This window comes from Parasteatoda tepidariorum, chromosome 6 (assembly GCF_982258835.1).
Source record: "Parasteatoda tepidariorum strain Cologne lab strain chromosome 6, Ptep-v5.0, whole genome shotgun sequence".
Taxonomy (NCBI): domain Eukaryota; kingdom Metazoa; phylum Arthropoda; class Arachnida; order Araneae; family Theridiidae; genus Parasteatoda; species Parasteatoda tepidariorum.
This window is the reverse complement of record NC_141760.1, coordinates 112,020,347-112,042,007: the sequence shown is the minus strand read 5'-3', so window position 1 is coordinate 112,042,007 and position 21,661 is coordinate 112,020,347. Positions and strand designations below refer to the sequence as shown.

The window sequence follows — 21,661 nt, the reverse complement described above, 5'->3', positions numbered from 1 at the left end:
TATTTATCCAATTTTTAATTCGATTTACTGGATTTAATACCATTTTGATGCTCTAAGACAGGGATGGCTGGCGAGCCAATGGCACGCATGCCATTTATGGCACGCGACGCAATATTTTGGGCACGCCACCGATCACAATTGTTATTGCACTATGAATTGTTATCACACATTGTGTTATGAAGCATATGTAACAATTAAATTAAAATTCACAAAAAAAATAATAATAAACCAATATTAGTAATAAAATTAACAATTTATGCTAAAAAGAATTAATAACCATAAAAAACAAGCTAACAATAAATAACTAGCAAAAAAAAATTAACAGTTCTGCTTAAACTAACATCTTACAACCTAATATAAGTTATTTGTCATCTAATCTGCAACAACAGAAGTCACACTGATGTTACTTTAAGTTGAATTACGCGTATAACTGAGACATTGCAAAATGTACTTTTTTTTTCAATGTAAATAAAGAGTTTTAGTAATATTTTCCCAGTAATCACGAAGTCAAAATTATTTGACGGCACGTCTATGACCTCATTAAACAATTTTTGTAGAAACAATGGCACGTTGGTGTGTAAAGGTTCGCCACCCCTGTTCTAAGAGAAACTAAAATTGCTTATTTTCTTCTTAAAAAAATAATAAATAAATAAAATAAATAGCTTATATGTTCCTTTCTATTCCTTATTAAATTCCTTAAAGTAAGTATTTCCTAAATACTTACTTTGCCTTACTTACTTCGCTAAATACTTAAGTAACCACAATTTTTAACTTTTATAAAATACAACTTTTTTGCACCGAAAATTCAGAAAAAGTCTTAATTTTATTTTAATTCCTTTTGATTGTCAAAAAGAGATATCGAGAACAAAAATTTTAACCTCTCAATTACTTTGAAAAAAGTAATGGGATTCAAAATGGGATGAGTGTAAACTTTGAAATTCAATACCGTAATAATAAATCATGGAAATGTGTTTAAATTTTTCTAACGTTTTTTTATTAGAAAAAAAAGGTAGCACCACAAAAGAAAACAGATTGTATTTGAAAACAAAGGGCTCAATATTGATTTATACAAACATCCATCAAAATGGAAAGTCACACAATCAAATTGGAATAAAGTGCAACTGAATATTCTATTTCAGAACAGCTCTCCTGCGCTGTTCTTTTTCGATATTCCACACTATATACAGTATCAGGAGAGGCGAAACAGTCATTAAATATATATTTTCTAATACCTCTCTGGATTTGATTTTACAAAAGTTGCGTTTAAAAATTTTTAAATTCTTCAGTGACATTATGTAGAGCGTTTTTGGCAAGTAGACCATAAATTTTGAATACCACAAACTTCAGATTCCGAAACTTCGAAATAATAAATAAAATCAAACTAAATTTTAAATGTTTTTTTAAACAATTTTATTAATTCTCTGATAAATTATAAAAATATATATTATGCATTAATCATATCGGTTAGACCACTACATGAAGAGTTCGTTTCAAAAAATCGGGAGAATGTCGACTTTCACCGATGAATGTCAATAATCACTTTTGTGAATGTCGGAAATATTTGTTATATCTTTTTTTTGTATTAATTTATTCGTTGGTATAACTATATTTATTCGATATTTTAATATCTGCCGAGGATAGACTAGGAGAAACATTAGTGTGCTGAATATCGGTTAAATTCGTACTGAGCAGTGGCACTTGATCTTAAAAAAAGTTGAGGTAGGGCATACCGGGCAAATGTAGACCGGGCAATGGCACTTGACCTTAAAAAAACATATGGCATACCGAGCAGTGGCACTTAACTAGACCTAGTACATTTCGTAGATTTACCAAAGCGACTGTGTGATTGTCAACATTCACCTTGAGAGTGTTAAAAAACAACAAGGTATTTAATTTATTTAAAAACAACCGGATTTAAAACTAATATTGAAAATACTGTATTATCGAATGGTAAACATATAATAAAACATTTGAATTTAAGCAGGAAAAATATTTTGCCAATAGTCAGGACCCAAATTTTTCTTAAAACAACTGCTGCAATTGCAATGTACAATGATCTCAATTTAATATTGTGTTTAGATTATGGCAAATTTACACCATATCTATTCATCCCTTTATCCAGTTTTTATGATAGTGTAACATACCATAATAGGTCAAATGACCGTTTAAGAACGTTTGCATTGAAAATGCGCCTGTCATATTATCGCTTTTGACACATTTGACTTCATGACTTTTTCCAACAATTATATACAGTTAATGTTCCATTATTATTATATCTTTGCATTTTGTTTGTTTGAATATATCTATTACCTATTTCTACCTACACCTATTTCTGCGTATACCTATTTCAACCACAATCGGTCATTTGACTGGGAGTACAATTTATTGCGTTATAAGGTTATGAGATCAAAAGTTACGATGTAATGCGTGTTCAACGTATTGCATTCGATGAGTTGCACATTTATGCAAAGACTGTTGCGTATTTTGTTCAATCAGAATAACTGAATTCAAATTTCAAGAAAGTGCCAAAAATTTTAGATTGGCATTTTTGTGTCAGAAGAAGTGACAAAAACTAAATGTTTTGGTAAGTAGATTATATTTTATTTTGATAGCTTTACTTGATTTTTAATTTAACTATTGGTTTTCACCCAGAAAAATGTCGAAACAATTAAGACAGCACAAGTTAGAAAAAATAATATTAAATACAGGAATAATTACAAGAATTATAGAAATAATAATAAGTAGAATAAATATGTTTGTGGAAAATGTACGATGGAAACACCCTGTATAATGTAAAAAATGCGTTGAGTAATGAATTAAAAATTCTTATTCTTTGTGTTTGTAATGCATAAAAATTGGCAATATACAATTTTGTTTAAATATAATAGATTTTTTTTAGTTTATTTCCTTTCTAACATCCATATTTCATGTTTTCAATCAAGAATCATGTTTTCAATCAAGAATTTCATGTTTTCAATCAAGAAAATACCGTAGCTGGTCATTTGACCAGCTACGGTAGAAATAGGTGAACATTAAGTATTGGTATGTTTAGTGTTAAGCACATATATTTTTAAAACTGCAAAAAAGTTAAACCAGCTTTAAATGTAACTCGGTATATTTTATCTAAACATTTCTCCAAATTTCATTTACACACAAATATTTAAATATAAATTGAATGTGTCCATATGATTTCTCTGTTACGTTTCTTCAACAACAAAAAAAAAACAAATATCCGATTTATTTTGCATTGATTTATTGGAGTCCTTTCAAGTCAAAAGCAACTTTCTGAAATCCCATGCATGATGCATTAAGCTCCCCTAACTCGAATATTACATGTTTTGTGCATCGAATTATTTAAATTAGCGGCTGGTAAACATCAATTTGAATCATCCCACTATAGAAGAAAATGTAAATTTTCTGCTTGCTAACTCACCAATTTTCAGCTTTAAGTTTACAATCTGAAATCAATTTAAATATCTTGCTCGGTATAATTTTGAGTTTCAGTGATTGTATTTTTACAATCTTGTTTTAGTTCAGAATAAGAAATAAGTTTCATCCATTTCACAATTTAAGAATTCTAACTTAAAAATCTCTTTTCATTACAAAACAAATTACACACAAAACAATTATTAACAAACAGAATGAACTAAAAACGTATAATGTTCCTCTTTTTTTCGTTCGGCTACATTTCAACACACTTGTTAGTCTGTATGAAAGCATTAAAAGTATGAAATATGAATGTCAGGAAGGAAATAAACTAAAAACACTTTATTATAATTAAACAAAATTGCATACTACCAATTTTTATGCGTTACAAACATAAAGAATTAGAATTTTTAATTCATTGCTCAACGCTTTTTTTACATTGTACATTTTCCGCAAACATATTTCTTCTAATTATTATTATTTCTAAAATTATTATAATTATAAGAATATATACGAATTATAATTTTTAAAATTATTCTTATAATTAATATTATCTCTTCTAAGTATTTGCGCTGTCTTGATTGTTTCGACATTTTTCTGAGTAAAAACTAACAGTTAATTAAAAATGAAGTAAAGCTATCAAAATAAAACATAAGTTGCTTATTGTGCAATTTATATTATAAACATCTAAATATCCTTAACCAATTTCTTTCATGGTTTCTAAATTTTTTTTTATCAATGCTTGATTTTGGTAAATTAGGAAGAAGGGCCGGGATAGCCTTGTTGGTAGGGCACTGGGTCCTTGTCCAAGAGATTGTGGGTTCGATCCCAGGGGGTACTGATCCAGGAGTTTCCTTGTCTTCTGGATTGGGTTCAAAATTACAAGTTTACGGAGTTGAACATTAGTAGTCTTAAACACAAAATTGGGTCGGCTGTTCAACGACGGTTATAAAATAAAAAACTAGGAAGAATCTAATATTTCCATGTTTACGATTCTCCTTCTTTAAATATAAATATTCCGTCTATCTCGAAAAGTTCCATGAATAAATTTAAGCAGGGGTCAAGATAATTTATGAAAGTTAACTAACATCACACCAGAAAGATTTCAACAATAATCGTCAATCAAACAATAAGACAACAATACTTTAAGTAGCTTTTGCTAAAACGATACTGCGATTGCGAACTGTTCGTACAGCCAACAACATTTATGTTGTTGGCAGTTCAAACAAAACGAAACAATCTACATTATATAACAATCTATCTATATTATATAAAACGCTAATACGTACGTATGTATGTATGTATCAATAAAACCGATGATATTTCTTTTCTCGCGCTGGCAACAGTCTTCATTTTTAATTGATTGGATTCGGCGCGCAAGAGCACGTAGTGAGCAACCAGATAACAATAACAAGAGTCAGCATTATCAGGTTGTTCAATTCAGATTCATGCACTAAAAACATGACAATATTTAATTTAAACTCAATTAGGAATTAATTAATTAATGGAAGTGAGAATGCTTTAAAAGGCCGCTGTTGAATTGATATTTTTCTACTGGGAGCTACCTAAACGTCTAAAAAACGTTTAATTGTTTGTATTGAATGCATTGAATTTTTTTTATATTTCGCGTTTATTTATGCATTGAATTTTCACGCTTTAAAATGCAGAATATTAGTGAAGCAATATTTGATAATTTATTTTGCTAATATGTTTCTTATTTAGCTAATGTTTAGATTTTTTCACCATGTACAATCTAAATAACTAATATACTTTTTTAAAAGCCAATAAGAACATTGGTAGAATTCTTCTACATAAGTACAATACTGTGTCTTTGATGATAAAATACTATGTCTTTGATGATAATATATTATGTCCTTGTGCTAGAACATTGTGTTCATTGGCGAGCGAGCGCAGCGAGCCATGGTTCACGGAGTGAACCACATAGGATTGCGTAGCAATTCTCGGGGGTTGGCGAGCGTTAGCGAGCAGGGGGTGAAGCCTCCTAGTAATTAGTAAACTAAAAATATGAAACAATAGAATATTGTTGGCAGTTCCAAACGAAACAATAATTAAACTACAAGAACGGAACAGCAAAATAAATAAAACGAAATAATTATTTTAATAAGCTTTCAATAATTACGAAAATGATAGTTTGTTAATTTCATTCACTGAAATTGAATGGATGAGGTCGAAAAGCAGTTTCTCCACTTTTTTTCGAAATTAAGATCCTTGCATTTTTAAGTTTAGCTAACGTAGATACATAGTTAAGATATTAAGTTGCACATACGTTATATATTAATAGTTATATATAAGTTATGTATTAAGCGTACATAGTAATATACTAAATTAACATGTCATAAATTTCGTATTTTTAACACAAAGTTCACAAATAACACTGACACTAAGTTGAACATTTATAATAAGCACAAGCTTCCAATTTAAGGTAAAATGTAGGGAGAATTGTTATCGACAATGTCAACTTTCATCTATGAAAAGGTACCCCAACATAGAATAGAGTTAACATGTCTTATATACTATGGAATTGCAATTGTATTTTTTGTAGTGGTATACACACTACAGTACTCCCCCACCTGAATTATAGCTGTGAATTATACTATTCGATGAAGGGATACCACTAGTTGATTCATTGCTATTTTGTGAGACGCCGGGAGAGCTGTATAAAGATCATCGTACTTTTGAGTGCTAATTGTGAGAGCTGTATTAAGTTCACGGTCGTGGTCGCTCTTGTATTGCCATTAGCAATAGAGTGTACACGTTGTACGTTGTGTGTGATCGAAACTGAGTAGCGACAGCATGAGGAGATGGATAATGTCGCAGTCACAAGTAGCAAGTCAACTGTTCAATGTGGATCATCCATCGATGTAGGCGTGTTCAAATCGAAACAGGAGTTTTTGTCAAGACAGTAGTATTTACATCACGTGCAGGTCACCCATAGGGGGAGAGTAGATATCGACAATGTCAACCTTTATCTATGAAAAGATACATAGAATCGAGTTAACATGTCTTATATGCTAGTGAATTGTAACTGTATTTTTTGCACTGGTGGACACACTACATGAAGTATTTAATCCGTTAAGAAATAATGTTTATCAAAGTTTATTTATACATAATATCTATATTTTTCTTCATTTCCTTTTATTTCAAAAAGTTTAAAGAAAAGGTTAAAAGTAAGTAGGATAAAACCTCTCTTAAGTTTTTTTTTTCAACACTCATCTATTTTTTTATCATCATTGTTTTAAAAGAATATCATCACTATTTTAAAGAAGGAAGAAAAAAAAAGAAGAGTTAAGTTTCCGATAAAGCTTTCTCCAAAGATTCGATTACAATAAAAAAGAATTAAGCTTAACTGCAAAGCTGGGCAAAAGAAATGAACGAATATTGTTGAAGAAACCTGAAAGATAGGGAAAAAAAGCAAACATTTTCAGGGACTTATAGAGAAGTGATGTATGGGAGTTGTTCCCCATGCTGACAGCAGGTAAACACCTCTCACAATAATCAATAACAGACTTTGGAAGAGAAATGTATTTTAAAATTCAGGAGCTTTTACATCAGAAACCTTTTTGTTCTATAAAACAGGCAAGAAAAGCATTTGTTAACGTCTGTAACACACAAAAAATAGCATTTGATTTCACAGAATTTTAACTGAAATGTGTAATAAAAAAAACGAAATGCATGGGTAACCTCTAATGATCGAAGTTTCAGGCACAAATCTGTATGTTTCGAGTGGTTGATATTATCAGTGCAATCACCAAAGTGTAGCTAATGTTAAGATTGAGCTGGGATGGCTCAGGGGACAGAGCTTTCGCCTTCAAATGAGGTGAACCGGGTTCGAATCCCAGCGATGGCTGGTCAATACGAAATCCACATCCGGGTTGCACCGACCACAGTGCTGACGTGAAATATCCTCAGTGGTAGACGGATTATGGGTTAGTTTCCCTTGCAGTCAGGGTAACCGTCTGAGGTTTTCGTGGTTTTCCTTTCCATGTAACGCAAATGTGGATTAGTTCCATCAAGAAGCCCTCCGTGAAGGCAAATTTCTCCTAATAGTTGATTTAAGAGTTCCTTTGTTTTCTGGATTGGGTTCAAAATTACAATGCGACGGAGTTGAACATTAGTAGTCGTAAACCCAAATAATTCAACAACGGTTATAAATTAAAATAAAATGTTTTATTAAAAAGGTTTGTTTTATAAAAGATTTATTAACAAGGTTGACCCTTTAAATGACCAGAAATTCTTTCATTTCTTAAATTATCTAGTTAATCTGCACATTACCGAGATGATGTGCGCATTAACTATTAGGCCCTCGTTAAAGTGAAAGTAAGATAATAGCTGAAACAGCGGCAACGTTTCTGCGTGCTTAAATTAACATAATAGTATTATTTTTTTCACTATTAAGAGAATCAAATTGTTACAAACAATTAATGAGTATGAATCAGCAATCACTTTAAAAACAATAATACAAAGCATCAAAAATAGTTTGAAATATTATTACAACTAAGGAAATTAACATCACACCATTTATTTGTTTATCCATATCTAAAGAATCGAGTCATTCAAACATTATTACAACTAAGAAAATTAACATCATAACATTTGTTTTTTCATAGCTAAAAAACCGAGTCATTCAAACATTATTACAACTAAGAAAATTAACATCATACCATTTGATTTCTCATAGCTAAAGAATCGAGTCATTCAAACATTATTACAACTAAGGAAATTAACATCATACCATTTATTTGTTTTTCAATAACTAAAGAATCAAGTTGTTCAAACAATTAACAAATTAGTTGATAAAATAAGATAAGTAAACCTTTAAACTTTAACGTTACGAAAAAATTCAATGTTCACATTAACTAGGTAAATATCCATCATTCTGCACTTTAACTTATTACTCTAGCTAATCGGCAGATTAATTAAGTAATGTGCATAATAACACCCCCTTCCAGCATTAAAGGTCACAAACAAACATATTATTAAAACAAAAACATTCTAAATTTCGAAGTCAAGAGCAAACGATATTTTCTCTGAATAAACATTTATCCTTTTTGGGCAGATTTTTCACTTTCAAAATTAGTAATTTTTACCTCAATCTGATTTTTAATGTAGTTTATTTAGGAAACCAGGTGAAATTTACTTGCCAGTGTTCCAATGTTGAACAGTGTACAAAATAAAAAATGAACCACCCTGAATAACTTTCGATCTAATGATCGGATCTTACCGCTCTCTTAGACTCAATCTTAATGGTTTGAAGAGGTGAACTCAAATATGCAAATTTAATTGGTGCTGACAGCATTGTAAGTGACGAAGTCAGACACAAAAACGTACTTTCTCTAAATAAACATACCTTTTTTTTCGATGGATTTCTGACTCTCAAAATATAGTGGTAGCCGCAATCTGGGAAATATGGTCCCAATAGTGTGGTCAAGATAGCGTCCAAAGTTTGGGCCCCTTAGAGTTAATTTTACTTTTTGCGTATTTCGCCGCATCTCAAAAACTTTCAAAGCAAACTGAAAAATAAATTCCTTATAATGAAGTGAAAAATTGCATTCAAATTTTTTCGACTATTAATAAATAAAATAGTAAAAACTAATAAATGCTTACTAAATTTGTTTTACATGGAATTATCTTTGGATAAATAAATTTTATGAATGTGTGCAAAAATTTCTCGATTTGCTTAAAACATTCTGGAGATATGACATAAACGCAAATGGTGAAATTAACATTAAGGTGTCCAAACTTACAACCGCTATCCTGACTAAACTCTTGGGTTTATAATTTCCAGATCGCGTCCCCCCCTGTTATGAGGATCAGAAATCTAAATATTTAAAATATACATATATTTAGAGAAAGTGGTTTTTGTGTCTGATTTTGTTATTTAAAATATCGTCTGCATCTATTAATTTACATATTTGTACTCACCCCTCGAACTTATAAAATTGAATCTTAGAACGTGAAGATCCGATCATTAGATTGAAAATTATTCTGGAAGATCAGTTTTTATTTTGCTCACTGTAGTTTTGGTTTTGAGAAATTAATTCTATTGAAAATCAAAATTAGCATTAAAAAGCTAATCTCCTTAGTAAAATTTCGTCACATACGAGCAAATAGACAGACAGATTTACAGTTTTTTTCTTTAGTACATACATAAAAAATTGTTAAAGAATAATTGAAAAAACTTCAGCGAAGTAATTAGCAAAATTGCAGAAGTTATATTTAATCAGTTTACTTCTGAAATATGCGGTGTTAAATTAATGAGCAATAGTTATATTCTACTAATGTTACATTTGTGAAAAATGTATATTTTTTGTTTATACTAATAACTCGAAAAAAGATGGATTTCTTTACTTTAAATATTTAAATCTTAATTTTCCTATATTTAAAACTAGTATATTTGATTTTTTTTTGTATAGTTTATTCCCTGTTAAGGAATAATAAAAGTTCAAAACCTCGTTTAGGAGACAGAACATTTAATAGCAATCCCGCCTGCGTTTTTAGAGTAAAAAATGGCTTTTATATTAAAATAATCTCATTAACTTATTCTGCAGCGAAAGGAACATTTTAGCTTAAAAGCAGATTTTAACGAATAATTCGTTAAGAAAATAAAAGAATAGGTAGGAAACTCACGAAAAGATTTTGGAGCACTCATTAAAGATTAATTTAATTTCTAAATATTGGGGAAGAATTCTTTGAGAGAAGATTATTCTTATTTTTGTTTAATACCTCTCTGCCTACAAAACAGCAAAATGTAACAATTAGATTTTTGAAAAATTTCCTCCTCTTTCAACTGAACTATAAAAATAAGAGAAAAATAAAAGTTTAGCAGTATAGCATTTTTTAAAATTAACCTTTCACAAAATAATTGAATTTATGGCTCTGCTATAATGTTGATCGTAGATTTAAAATTTGCATATTTCGTAACTTAAAAAAAAAAGGACAAAGACGGAATATAAAATTCTGGAATATAGATTTATACGGCAAATAAATAATAAAGCATTTAAAAGCAAATTAAAAAGTAAAGGGAATATTCACCTCATATCCTAAAATCTCGAAAATTTTAACTTAAAGTGAAATAAATTTTTTTATGAAATGCATATCGTATACCGTTATTTTAAATGAGTATAAATGTGTTTAAAGCTACAAAAAAATTGAGTCAAAGAACAACTTCATTTAAACGTTTATGTGCTGAGTTCAAAATGCAATCCCTAAAACTTTATCATTTATCTATACATAATAATAAACGCGGCTGTGTGTGTGTGTCTGTAATCACAATATATCGCCCCAGAAGCCTCGCCCGGGCACGAAACTCGGCCCATAATTGTGTTTTGACATAATAAAGAAGTATTTTTTTTCTTTTTCAGAAATTTTGATTAGTTATTTAGTTATCAGTCATTTTGCAAGTCTATGCTTTTCGTCTGCTTTTTCGTCTTCAAAGAGCCATATTCAAAAAACTATTAAAAAATACATATACTTTTCCCCACTCTTATAAATGTATGCTAATGCGAACCTCACAATTGAAATATTAATTTTCGACAACTTAAACCAATAATATACGAAGGAATTAATAATTTAACTGTTAAGTTCGCATTAGTTTACATTTATTAAAGTGGAGAAAAGTTTAACTTTTGTATTAAAAATGTGGCAACATATTCGATACGTAAATAGAACGCTTCGCTTTGATATATTTGTCGCTGTTCATAATTGTTATAATAAGTTTTTCTTCTTCTTTCCACGCTCTATTTTTTTTTCTTAAGGCCTGGTTTCTTAGGACAGGACGCCGTCCGCTGGAAATCAGCGCTAACCTCTGATTGGTCCATTTGTGAGTTTGATAGTATACGTCATCGAACGCTCATCTTGAACTACAATTGCCGTCCAACTCAACTGCAGTTGGATTACAACGTGACGTTAACCACAGAAGCAATGGCGGACAACATCCAACAGCACATTGAAATCAGCCAAGATTTTGATTTTGACATTAAACATAGCTTCTTCATTAAACATAGCACTCTTCAGTTAGCTCAGCTATAATGTGTTTTTTCTTAGACAAAGTCATTATTTGTTCTCTAAAACGCTGGTCGACAATAACAAAATCAATGCAAATTCAAAATAAATATTTGTTTACGTTATTAACGCATGCGCAATGAGAGAAAATGTCTGCGTTGGACCGACTGCTCACGCTGAGCTAACAAAAAAGTATTTTTTTGGCGTCAGATCTACGTCAACTTTCCGCTGACGCCCAGATAAGGCGCTAGTTCTAAGAAACCAGGCCTTGAGCTAACAAACCAGTATTTTGTTGGCGTCAGCGTGACGTTGACGTCCCGCTGACGCCCAGATAAGGCGCTTGTCCTAAGAAACCAGACCTTTAAGCGAAGACGATAATTTTTATAGCGATATTGTAGTACTTTGTACAACTAAAAATTCTTTTCACAACACTTTAAAAATATTTACTTTATTTTCTTTATATATACAGAGAACAGTCGGCAAAGAATTCGATTAGGTTGAAAATCATTTCGCTAAAAAGGAACGAATTCCAAAAGAAAAAATAAACAACTTAAAGAATAAAAATGCTGATGCCAGCCAATTTTTTGAAAGTTAACTTAGAAATAACAAACCAAACGATGTTAAATAACAAACCAAACGATGTTCACAAAATGACGTAGAAAGCGCAACTAGATCAAAATTATACAAGCGCAACTAGATCAAATTATAATACCTGAGTGCTTGACGTAACAGATATAGAAATAGAATTTGATACCATAAAAAATTATATAGAAATAGAAATTGATACCATAAAAAATTTATTCGTTTTCGTGTTCTTTTCATATATTTAGCATTTTAGTTTTTTTTTTCCTTAAGCGTTGTAGCTATATAATTTCAAACATCCTCAAGAGCTATAACACATCTGCAGCAGAACTGGATATGAAGACAAAATTGCTGGACAGGAACACGTTAATTGTCCACTAATCTTCAGATTTCCTGCTATGTTTTAAAAAACTTTATTTGTGAAAACCTTCAGCGTGGCGGACAGATGGCCGCCTTAGGCGGCTAGTTTAAAAATAAAATTAAACAATTTTAAAAAAGAGATATTAGTTTGTTTGTTTTTTCGTAAAAGTTCTGATAGAGATTTCTACGAAAATGGACTCTAGTTTTTCTTCCCTAATAATACAGAACGTAGACTGAATGACGCGCCTCTTTAATTTATGAAAATCAAAAATTTCTACGATAAGAATTTTTATGCAACATGTGTCTAAATTGTAGCAAGTTTTTGCAAGAAAAAAAATAAAATATATAACCTTATGACATCATTGATCACTGTTACGTTTTGCAATAAGAATTAGATAATTTTTGTATTGTGGAGAATGAGGTAAAAGCGTTTTTTTTATGTCTTCAATAACTTTAAACTTGTACAATAGAACTCTAGTTTATGTTTAGAAATATGTAGAAATTCTTGTATTTCTTTTAAGAATTTGGTTAAATAAAATATAGGAGTGGAAAAAATAGGGTATATTTCTTGCCGTACTCAACAATCATAGTTAATGTTATTTTAAATTATAAGCTCTCAAAGCGGAGAATAAAGGACCACGATAAATATGTGTATCAAAAGGGACGTTCTTATGAAATGTGCGGAAGGGTCTCTAGAAATGGAAGGAGAACTCAGCCGGTGGTTAACCACACATTGCTTTATAAAAATACGGACTGAAATTTATAGGAAGCAAATGATTCGTTATTATCTTCTTTGTATTGATACCAATAAAAGAAATGTCTTCCATCAAAATCTCATTGCTCACTTAAACAATAGAATGTATAACCTAAAAAAAAAATTTGTAACAGCAAAAGCCAAGTAATGCTTAACTCATTTTATTTTATAACCATCGTTGAACAGCCGACCCATTTTTTTTAGGTTTTTAGGTGTTTTTTTTTTAGGTACGACTATTAATGTTCAACTCCGTAGCCTTGTTATTTTAAACCCAATCTAGAAGGCAAGTTTTGAGAGAAATTTGCCTTTCGTGGAGCAATTTTTGATGAAATTAACCCCTATTCATGCTACATGGAGAGGAAAAACTGACAATTAGCCTGACGGCAAGGGAGCTCTAACACATGATCCATCTAACACTGAGGATATTTTACGTCAGCACTGTATTCGTTCCATGCCGGATGCGGAATTCGTATCGACCAACCATCGCTGGGATTCGAAGCCGGTTCACCTCATTGGAAGACGAACGTTCTATCCCCTGAGCCATCACGGCACATGCTTAACTCATAATTGAAATGCACTATTTGTACCCTTAAAATTGGAATTTTGGCAATGACTTGGAAATTTAACGTAATAGCAAACTTCTCGCGCATTAAATCAAGCTTTTAATACATGTGAAATTCAAGACAATATCTTACAAATTCTGTAACAGCGATTTTCCATCGTAAAAAAATAATTATTTTTTAATTTTGCTACCCATTATGTTCTTCCAACGAAAATAAATTTTGACCAGTTTGGCAACTATGTGTAAATTTAATGACCGCGTCGAGTCAATATACTAATACTAACAAATTATGATCAAAGGCAAGTTTAGAAAATAAGTAGTTGTGCTTTATTCATAGAATATATGTCAGTTTGATTTATTCCTCCACCGATTTTTAATATGTATTTAATAATAAAAAAAAGTTGAACTTGAACTCTTGATTAGCCAGATTAGCAATAAAAAAAAACTAATTATAATATGACTTACCTTATTATGCTTGTCACAAAACGCGAAGTGAAAAATTATCTTCAATATTACCCTTACAAAAATTTAGGTATTTTTGAGGTTAATATGAGGTTGTTTTGAGGTGTCAAGGTTGATTTAAGGTTTATTTGAGGTATTAAAAAAATCCTTAAGAGATCAACCTCCCAAGGTGTATAAAATTGTTCACACTTCACTTGATTGAAACTTGAGGTTGATTGAAATCTACTTTAGAGCAACCAGCTTAAGGAGGTTGTTTTAGAGGTGCAGGTTATTTTTTCTACACGTCAAGCAAACAATTATATCTGAGGTGCGAATAATTTTACCTCAACTAAAAGTATTGCTCAGTTATACATGCCGTTCATTTTATGAACTGTAAATGAAGTTGTGAAATTGTTGTTCATTAACTAAGTTATTTTTGGCGTTGAACATTTCATACTTCTGGGAAATTTTTTACATCTGTCAACCTCAAAAGCACGTTATTTTTTTTGTAAGGGTAAAACAAGGTTGCAGTTTTATTTAAAATTATTCAAGCAGCAAAAATCCGGCAGAACCACCATGAAATACGACGAGCATGCTGGAGAATTTTATGCCATAAATCGCATGGTCTTGCAATTTTTTAAAAATTTATTTATGGTAATGCATTTGTTGTCAGAGCACGCACAGGGGATGGTGATAACTTTTACGACGAAAAAATATTTTTTATCAAATGCAGTTCCGTCTCGATACAGTAAACAACTGAAAAAATAATTAGTTGTAATACAGCCTAAGGTACATCATCCGTATACAACAACATAGTAAACGTGAATTAGTGAAGTGACGACTACTTTTAACAATATATGATTTTTATACAAATTTAGTTATGGTACGCACAATGAATAACGTCACTTACGTTATCTGTAAAAAAAATATGCCTGTTGCCAACACAAGACCGAAATTTAATTATGTTAATTCAATAAGCTCAGAGAAGTAACATAACACTCCAACAATATATAAAAACAAATACATCGTTTGTTCTTGCATCTCTACACTTTAGTCATCGCAAATATTAACATACTTTAATTTAAAACAGTAAAAATAACAAAACCACAATTGATTACGGTTTATAAAACAAAAAAAAGTTCTAAATCGTGTGATTTTTAAACAGGTGTGTGGCGTGGGTAATGTTGCTCGCCTCCGTGACTTTGGTTCACAGGTGCCCACTGGGTAACGTTAAATGAGTAACAACTCCGGCATCTTCTTAGGCAAAGAAAAAAGTTTAGTGCCTGCCGTTTGAAAAGAAAATAATAATTTGTCCAGGGACTGTATATTAATCCTATAAGTTATGTATGGTTTATAATTCAGAAGTTATTTATTTAAAAAATTTATTCTGCTTCTCTTAGGAATAAGAACAATTTAGATTCAGTGCATAAATAATAGCTGCTTCTCAATGACCACTCTTAGGAAGTATATTTTTAAATTTTCAGCGGAGAAAAAAAAAAAAATGTGAGAAGAAAAAAAAGCTATCAGATTTAACTTAGCAACAGTGAAGAAGGCGAGACTGATAATGTCACAACTTGTTTGATTGCTGGAAAAAATACAGTAAACTCCTGATTATCGGTTCTTCACTATTTTTCTTTTTTTTTTTTTGAAATGATGAATAATATAGCATATAGACAGTCCCTGGTCAAACTATTAGACGCACTGTAAGATTCCATACAAAATCTTAGTTATCAGGAGATACTTTACAGCTTTATTGTTTTTACGCGACTAAACCCGATCTGCACTTGTTTACCCTCGTGTATGAGATCGAGGATTTAATACATACGATATATTATATAAGTATATAATATTTATTATATCAGATATTGTATTATTATATTGTAGTAATTAGACGAAATTATTAGACACACTGCAGTTCTTTTAATAATTCACGAATTTGATTTTTCAGAAAATTAGCATTTGTTTTTATTTTTTAAATTACACGATTTAAATATAAATAAAATATGAAAAAACGGAATTTAAAAAAATACCATCTAGTATAGTATAATATTAAAATTACTTTTATTATATCACCACTAGCAACAAACGAAATATTCCAAACAAAACTCAGTCGCCAATATCCTTCAACTGCGAAACAAAAAAAAAAAAAAAAAAAAAGGCTTTCTTCTCTTATATTCACTTCAACTTTCATTTTACCCTTTGCGTCACTCTATAGTACCGGCATTTTCGGTATTTAGTAATGTTATTTTTAATCAGTGAGTGAGAGTATTTTTAGGTATTTATAGAATGTAATTAATTATTATTTTTGACAGGTATGTCCAGCAGAAGATTAAGCTCTACAACTGAGCCTGAGAGTTAAAGATTTTAAAATTATGTGGGCAGAAATTCCATCAGATCCTGACAAATCTGAATGCAAAATACACAATGACGAATGCAAAAACTTTAAAACTACAAATCATAATGAGGTTTTTTACGACATAACTCTGATTCAGTCACCATTTACTCCACGGGGAGCCTTCAGTTGGCGGGGATCGAATCCACGACCTCTTGCACATGGACTCAGTGCCCTACCCACCAGACTATGCCAGCCGCTCTACTTTCGCCAAAATACAGTAAAACTAAGTATATACAGTAAGTTCGGGGCTTGGTGGAAAGAAAAAAAAAAGTAAAACTAAGTAATAAAATCTAAAAGTTTATTTTCGCTAAAAACCGTTCTGTTTTGACTTGAAGTGTGTGAAGGAGAAACCCGGGTACTTAAAAGCTATTAAAATTCAAACATTGAATATATTGCGGAGAATCATCAAGGCATTCAGTACATCAAGACAAACCTTCGCCGTGACTGCTTGGCCAGTATATTTGTTTTATATTACTGCAAAGCTGATGATGGTTTGTGAATTTTTTAACTTCAGAGAATCAAGTACCAATTTTTTGTAAACATTTCTAAAATTACCCAATTATTAGATTACCCAAAGTTTAAAAATTTTTTTAACAATCATCATGTAACTATAATTATTTCCATCTTATTAGTCAGTGTAATATATAGATCGCGAAAATCACGAAAATTTAAATTTTTAGCTAATTATTGTATTGCAGCAAGATCTTACGACTTTAACCAGGTTTTTTTAGCAATAGTATGTGAACAAATATTTAAAAAAAATGATTGAAAAATAAATATTAAATAAATTAAAATAAAAATATGAAATAAAACGATAAATTATTTTAATACTAAATTAATTCAAGAATTTAATTTAGGAATGCCAGCATAACAAAAGAATTTTAAAAAGAAAATACTCATATAAAGATACTCGTGAAACAAAAGCATGCTAAAGAATAAAATATTAACTATGTTAAAGACTTTAATAAAAAAAAACATTACATTTTCTTCTGCTGAGAGCATTCTGAAATATTAAAATCTGAGTCTCAGTAATATTAAAACAATATCCAAAAACCATAGTGGGAATATATATGTAGATTTTACTAGCCGTAACACACTGATTGTTGTGCTGGCCTATTTTGCATCATTTGGTATAATGGAGTTGATTTGTTTATTAGCTTCTTTCACAGTTAATTTGATTGAACTAATTACGCAACTGCTTTTGCAGAAATGTGCCACTACTCTAATGGCAGACATCTTTTTAAGGGTGGTTAACTAGAAACATTTGATGACACAGGACTCGTCTCGGAGAAGGTGTGCTCGGTCTCTAAGATGTTATTTTGAGTCTCCCCGGGGCAGATGGACACCTGCCCGGGCTGTGTGGAGGTGTTCGGCACTAAAATAAATTCATAATATTAAATAGAAAATATTAAAACAAAAATGAGACACAATCAAGAACAAGAGTATGGCGAAAACCGGCAATTATATATTAAATTCGGAACTGAAATAAAACTATATATATTAAGTATATAAATAAATAAATATTTTGTTACCTTCAAAATTTTCAACATCGTTTTCATTACAATATGTACAACTCTCATGTTCAGCATTAAACCATTCTCGAGTGTTATACCAAAGAGCTGTGTCAAGTTTCTCTTTATCCACACCTTCCAATGTTAATAAGTTCAGCTCATGTATCACTTTAAAAAAAAAAATTATTATTAACCAAATAAATATTTAAGTAACTGATTCAAGGGAATTAATATATACTTACGGACAACAAGAGTAGTTTTATTGAACCGGATGGCCTCAAAATAATCTTTATGTGCTCTGTAGAATGACGGTTGGGCGATTAATTTTATAATTCTAATTCTTCTCATCAGTGCCTCCGGAAAAGATAAGTAATTAGATGTTATCATTCCCGGAGGAAAATATTGTGTGACGGGATCCCGGTTTTTTCGCTCCAAAATAATTTCGTGATGTCCGTCCAAATAGTCCCTCATATTATCATCTAAATTTTTAATGCCAATATCACGGACATCATCAAAAATTACAAATCGGTGGCCAATCGCCATTCCCAATTGAAACATCCTGCGGGTATCATCTTTTAAATTAATATTGATAGTGACACCCCCAAACAAATCTTTAAATCCTCCCGCTAATGTTGATTTACCCGCGTCGAAATCCCCAACCAAAGCAAGCCATCTATTTTTAGGTTTAGCATTTTGAAAAGAATTTAACGCGTTTATGACTAATTTCATCAAATTCACTCGACCATATAATTTAATTAATAATGTTGCATAGGCATAATGTTGAACTCTAATCTCTATGTCCAATTGAGAATAATTTGAAATTATTTCATTGATCTCTTTCATTAAATAATTAACATTTGAGATCCGTGAAATCATTTCTGTAGCATACGAAAGAACAACTTTCGTCGCAGCCCCCGCATGCTTCAAACGATCGGCCATCGCGACAAATAATTTTGAATTTTCAAAATGTTGTGTGAACTCATCATGAAATGTGGTGGTTTCATTGCATATTTCTGAATATTCATAAGTTAAAGTCATCGGGTTAGTAATATTACGAGCAAGAGCAAAGTCAGTGAACATTTTAAAGCTAAAGGTTAGTTTCTCGGCAACCATATATGGAGTAAAGTGATTAAGTGGTACTCCTCTACTAGCATTAGATACATAAGCATACAAAGCATTGAAATTCTTAATATACTCACATATGCATGGTGAGCTCACAATAATTAAATCATCCTCAAGTTTTTTTTTCAGTTCGAGATTCTTCATCGGTACAGTTAATTCTACAACAATGAAGCCGATATCAATATCATTACGATTATATGAACCAGAAGCAATTCTTTTACTCCGAGGAGTAAAGAATTCGATAAGAATTTCGAGCTTTGGTAATAAAAATGACAAAAAAAACCAGCGACAAGCCCTCTGGTTCATACCTGAACGAAGGAAGGGCTGGACAAAAAGCGGCAGTTCAATTTCTAAACGTCTAGGTGAATGTGAGGAATTAGTTCGAGAATTTACCTCAATACCAGAATCCACGTCAGTAGCAGCCGATGTTGAGGGTTGAGGAGAACTTGGGTGTTCCATAACGAAAATAATAAATAAAATTAAATTAAATTAGCAAAATCTGTTACTTAAAAATTAACCAAAATGAAGAATAAATTAAATTAGATATTTTATTTAATGTTTTTTTAAGAAATACTTATTAGAAAAAGAATAATTTCATGAGCAACTGCCAAGAGCACATAGAAATAAAATGCTATTTAAATTTCCCTCTATTTATATATAAATCTGAGGGTGAAAAAAAAACCGTTAGAGGATTATTTTTATAATTGCATTTCAGAATCTAACTCGAAAAGCCTCCACAGCAACGCTAAAAAAAATTTTCGCCTTTGATTACGTCACAACCTACATCTAACTTTGTCTGAGAAAGATATTAGTAGGTCGTCGTCGTTAAAAAATATGATAAAAAGTCCTCTCGCCCCACCCATTTTACGTCATAGCGATAGCTTTTCCCCTTTGCGCGCGAAATCATCCTTCTTAGCCCATGAGAAATAAGTTTACATTTGTTAGGTCCTTCCTTTTTGCGCGCGAAATCATCATTCTCAGCGAATGAGGAATAGCATTTAAATATTTGAATGTTTTGTTGATAGAAATAAAAGTAAACTAGTGTAACATATTAAATGCTTTTCAAAAGAATGAAAGAATCAGAATTTCTACGTTTTAATAAGATGATGTTATTCCCATTTGAATTTTTAGTTTCATTTTTATTATTTTAAATATTTCATACATTATAGTAAAATTTTTTGACAAAAAATGTGTTATATTTAATGTTCAGAATTTGAATAAGAATTCTCTCAAAGTAATATTTATTAATTTTTGAACAAATCAGAACTCATCTATTTTATTATTGAATGTGACAAAGCTCCCATCACAATGCCTTGAAACATAGAAATATTTATTCCGTTAAATTTAATTTTCAGTTTTGTTTTCTATATTAAATGCGTGGTAATAAGAACTCTCATCCTGATAAACGGAATTATCACGGATTTATAGTGTTTACGATACATCGAAAATATATTTTTAAATACTGTCACGATTATCACGATCATTAAAGAATATAGATATTTTGAGACGTATCGGCTCAGCTTTATTGTAATGCCCTATTTCGTTTTATTAAAGAAAACAGAATCGCAAAAGACATTCAACTTACCTTTTATTGGTTAATTAACCGAAATGTAGTTGTAGTAGGTAAATACAAACATAAATCAAGTTAGAGACATCAGATGAAGATAAATTGCTTTTGTTTCGAAATTGTCTTCTAAACATGTAATGTTTACATTATTATTGTCTTTTGTTCCTCCATTCCTGATAAATAACTCGAATTCCAGTTTTAATTTTTTTTTTCATGTATGGAGTCTAATTTCATAGTGTTTTATTTCATGGAGTAAGTCCTTTTACAGATATCAAAGAATTTATAAAAGAAAAAAACGAAACTGAATATTTTGATAATATTTAACCCTTTCTAAAGCCGTGGTAAGTATACTTACCACCAATTTTTAAAGTCTATGGGAAACTTTTTTACCACTTTAAATTTACGTTTCCATTTGTCAATAACTTCAGCTTTTTTGAAGTGCCTTTGAATAACATTGACAACCATTTGTTAGTTTAAGAAAATGTATAAAAGTTATAAAATGCATTATTACTTTTGAAGATGGTAGCATTTTTAAATTTTATTTTATAAATAAAGAAAAATAAAAGGCAATAAGTTCCTAATAGGTCGTGTTAAATATACTTACAACCAAAAAAATGGCATTTTTATAAACTAAATTAGTTCTTCTTTCTTATATCAATTACTATTCTTATAACTATTCCAATTCCAAAAATTTTTTAATTTACCTTTACTAGAAATAAATGGCCCATTAAAAGGTTAATCTTCTGGTTTTAAAAATATCTTATGATTGGATATTACACTGAGAAAAAAAGTATGGTCAAAACTATCAGAATTTGGTAATATTTACCATATTTTTGGCTCTATGGGATCGTCAAAAAGCACGGTAATTTTTACCGAAGCTCTCGTGTAATAACTTTTGGGAAAATTAACTAAAAAATAC

The 21,661-nt window shown here is 30.6% G+C and overlaps 1 protein-coding gene across 2 annotated transcripts; it reads right to left on the bottom strand.

The window, feature by feature from the left end:
• Positions 1–17,479: 17,479 nt before the first annotated feature.
• Positions 17,480–19,680, bottom strand: LOC147808291 (uncharacterized). Of its 2 annotated transcripts, none has more exons than XM_087166665.1 (3): positions 18,296–19,364; positions 18,075–18,221; positions 17,480–17,917 (listed from the first exon to the last, which is right to left on the bottom strand). In XM_087166665.1, exons 1-3 carry the CDS (start codon positions 19,317–19,319, stop codon positions 17,793–17,795), a joined length of 1,296 nt encoding a protein of 431 aa, XP_087022791.1. In that variant the 5' UTR covers positions 19,320–19,364; the 3' UTR covers positions 17,480–17,792. The 2 variants fall into 2 exon arrangements, with proteins under 2 accessions (XP_087022791.1, XP_087022792.1); XM_087166666.1 differs by lacking the exon at positions 18,296–19,364 and adding an exon at positions 19,484–19,680 and having other exon boundaries at positions 17,490–17,917.
• Positions 19,681–21,661: the final 1,981 nt, after the last annotated feature.

What these genes read in the sequence shown, in the direction of transcription:
- LOC147808291 (XM_087166665.1), bottom strand. Translation starts at nt 19,319, where the DNA reads ATGAAGAATCTCGAACTGAAAAAAAAACTTGAGGATGATTTAATTATT. An exon ending in TAAAACTACTCTTGTTGTCC is followed by an intron (nt 18,222 to 18,295) that starts GTAAGTATATAT and finishes TTTTTTTTAAAG; the next exon opens with TGATACATGAGCTGAACTTA. An exon ending in CGATGTTGAAAATTTTGAAG is followed by an intron (nt 17,918 to 18,074) that starts GTAACAAAATAT and finishes AATTTATTTTAG; the next exon opens with TGCCGAACACCTCCACACAG.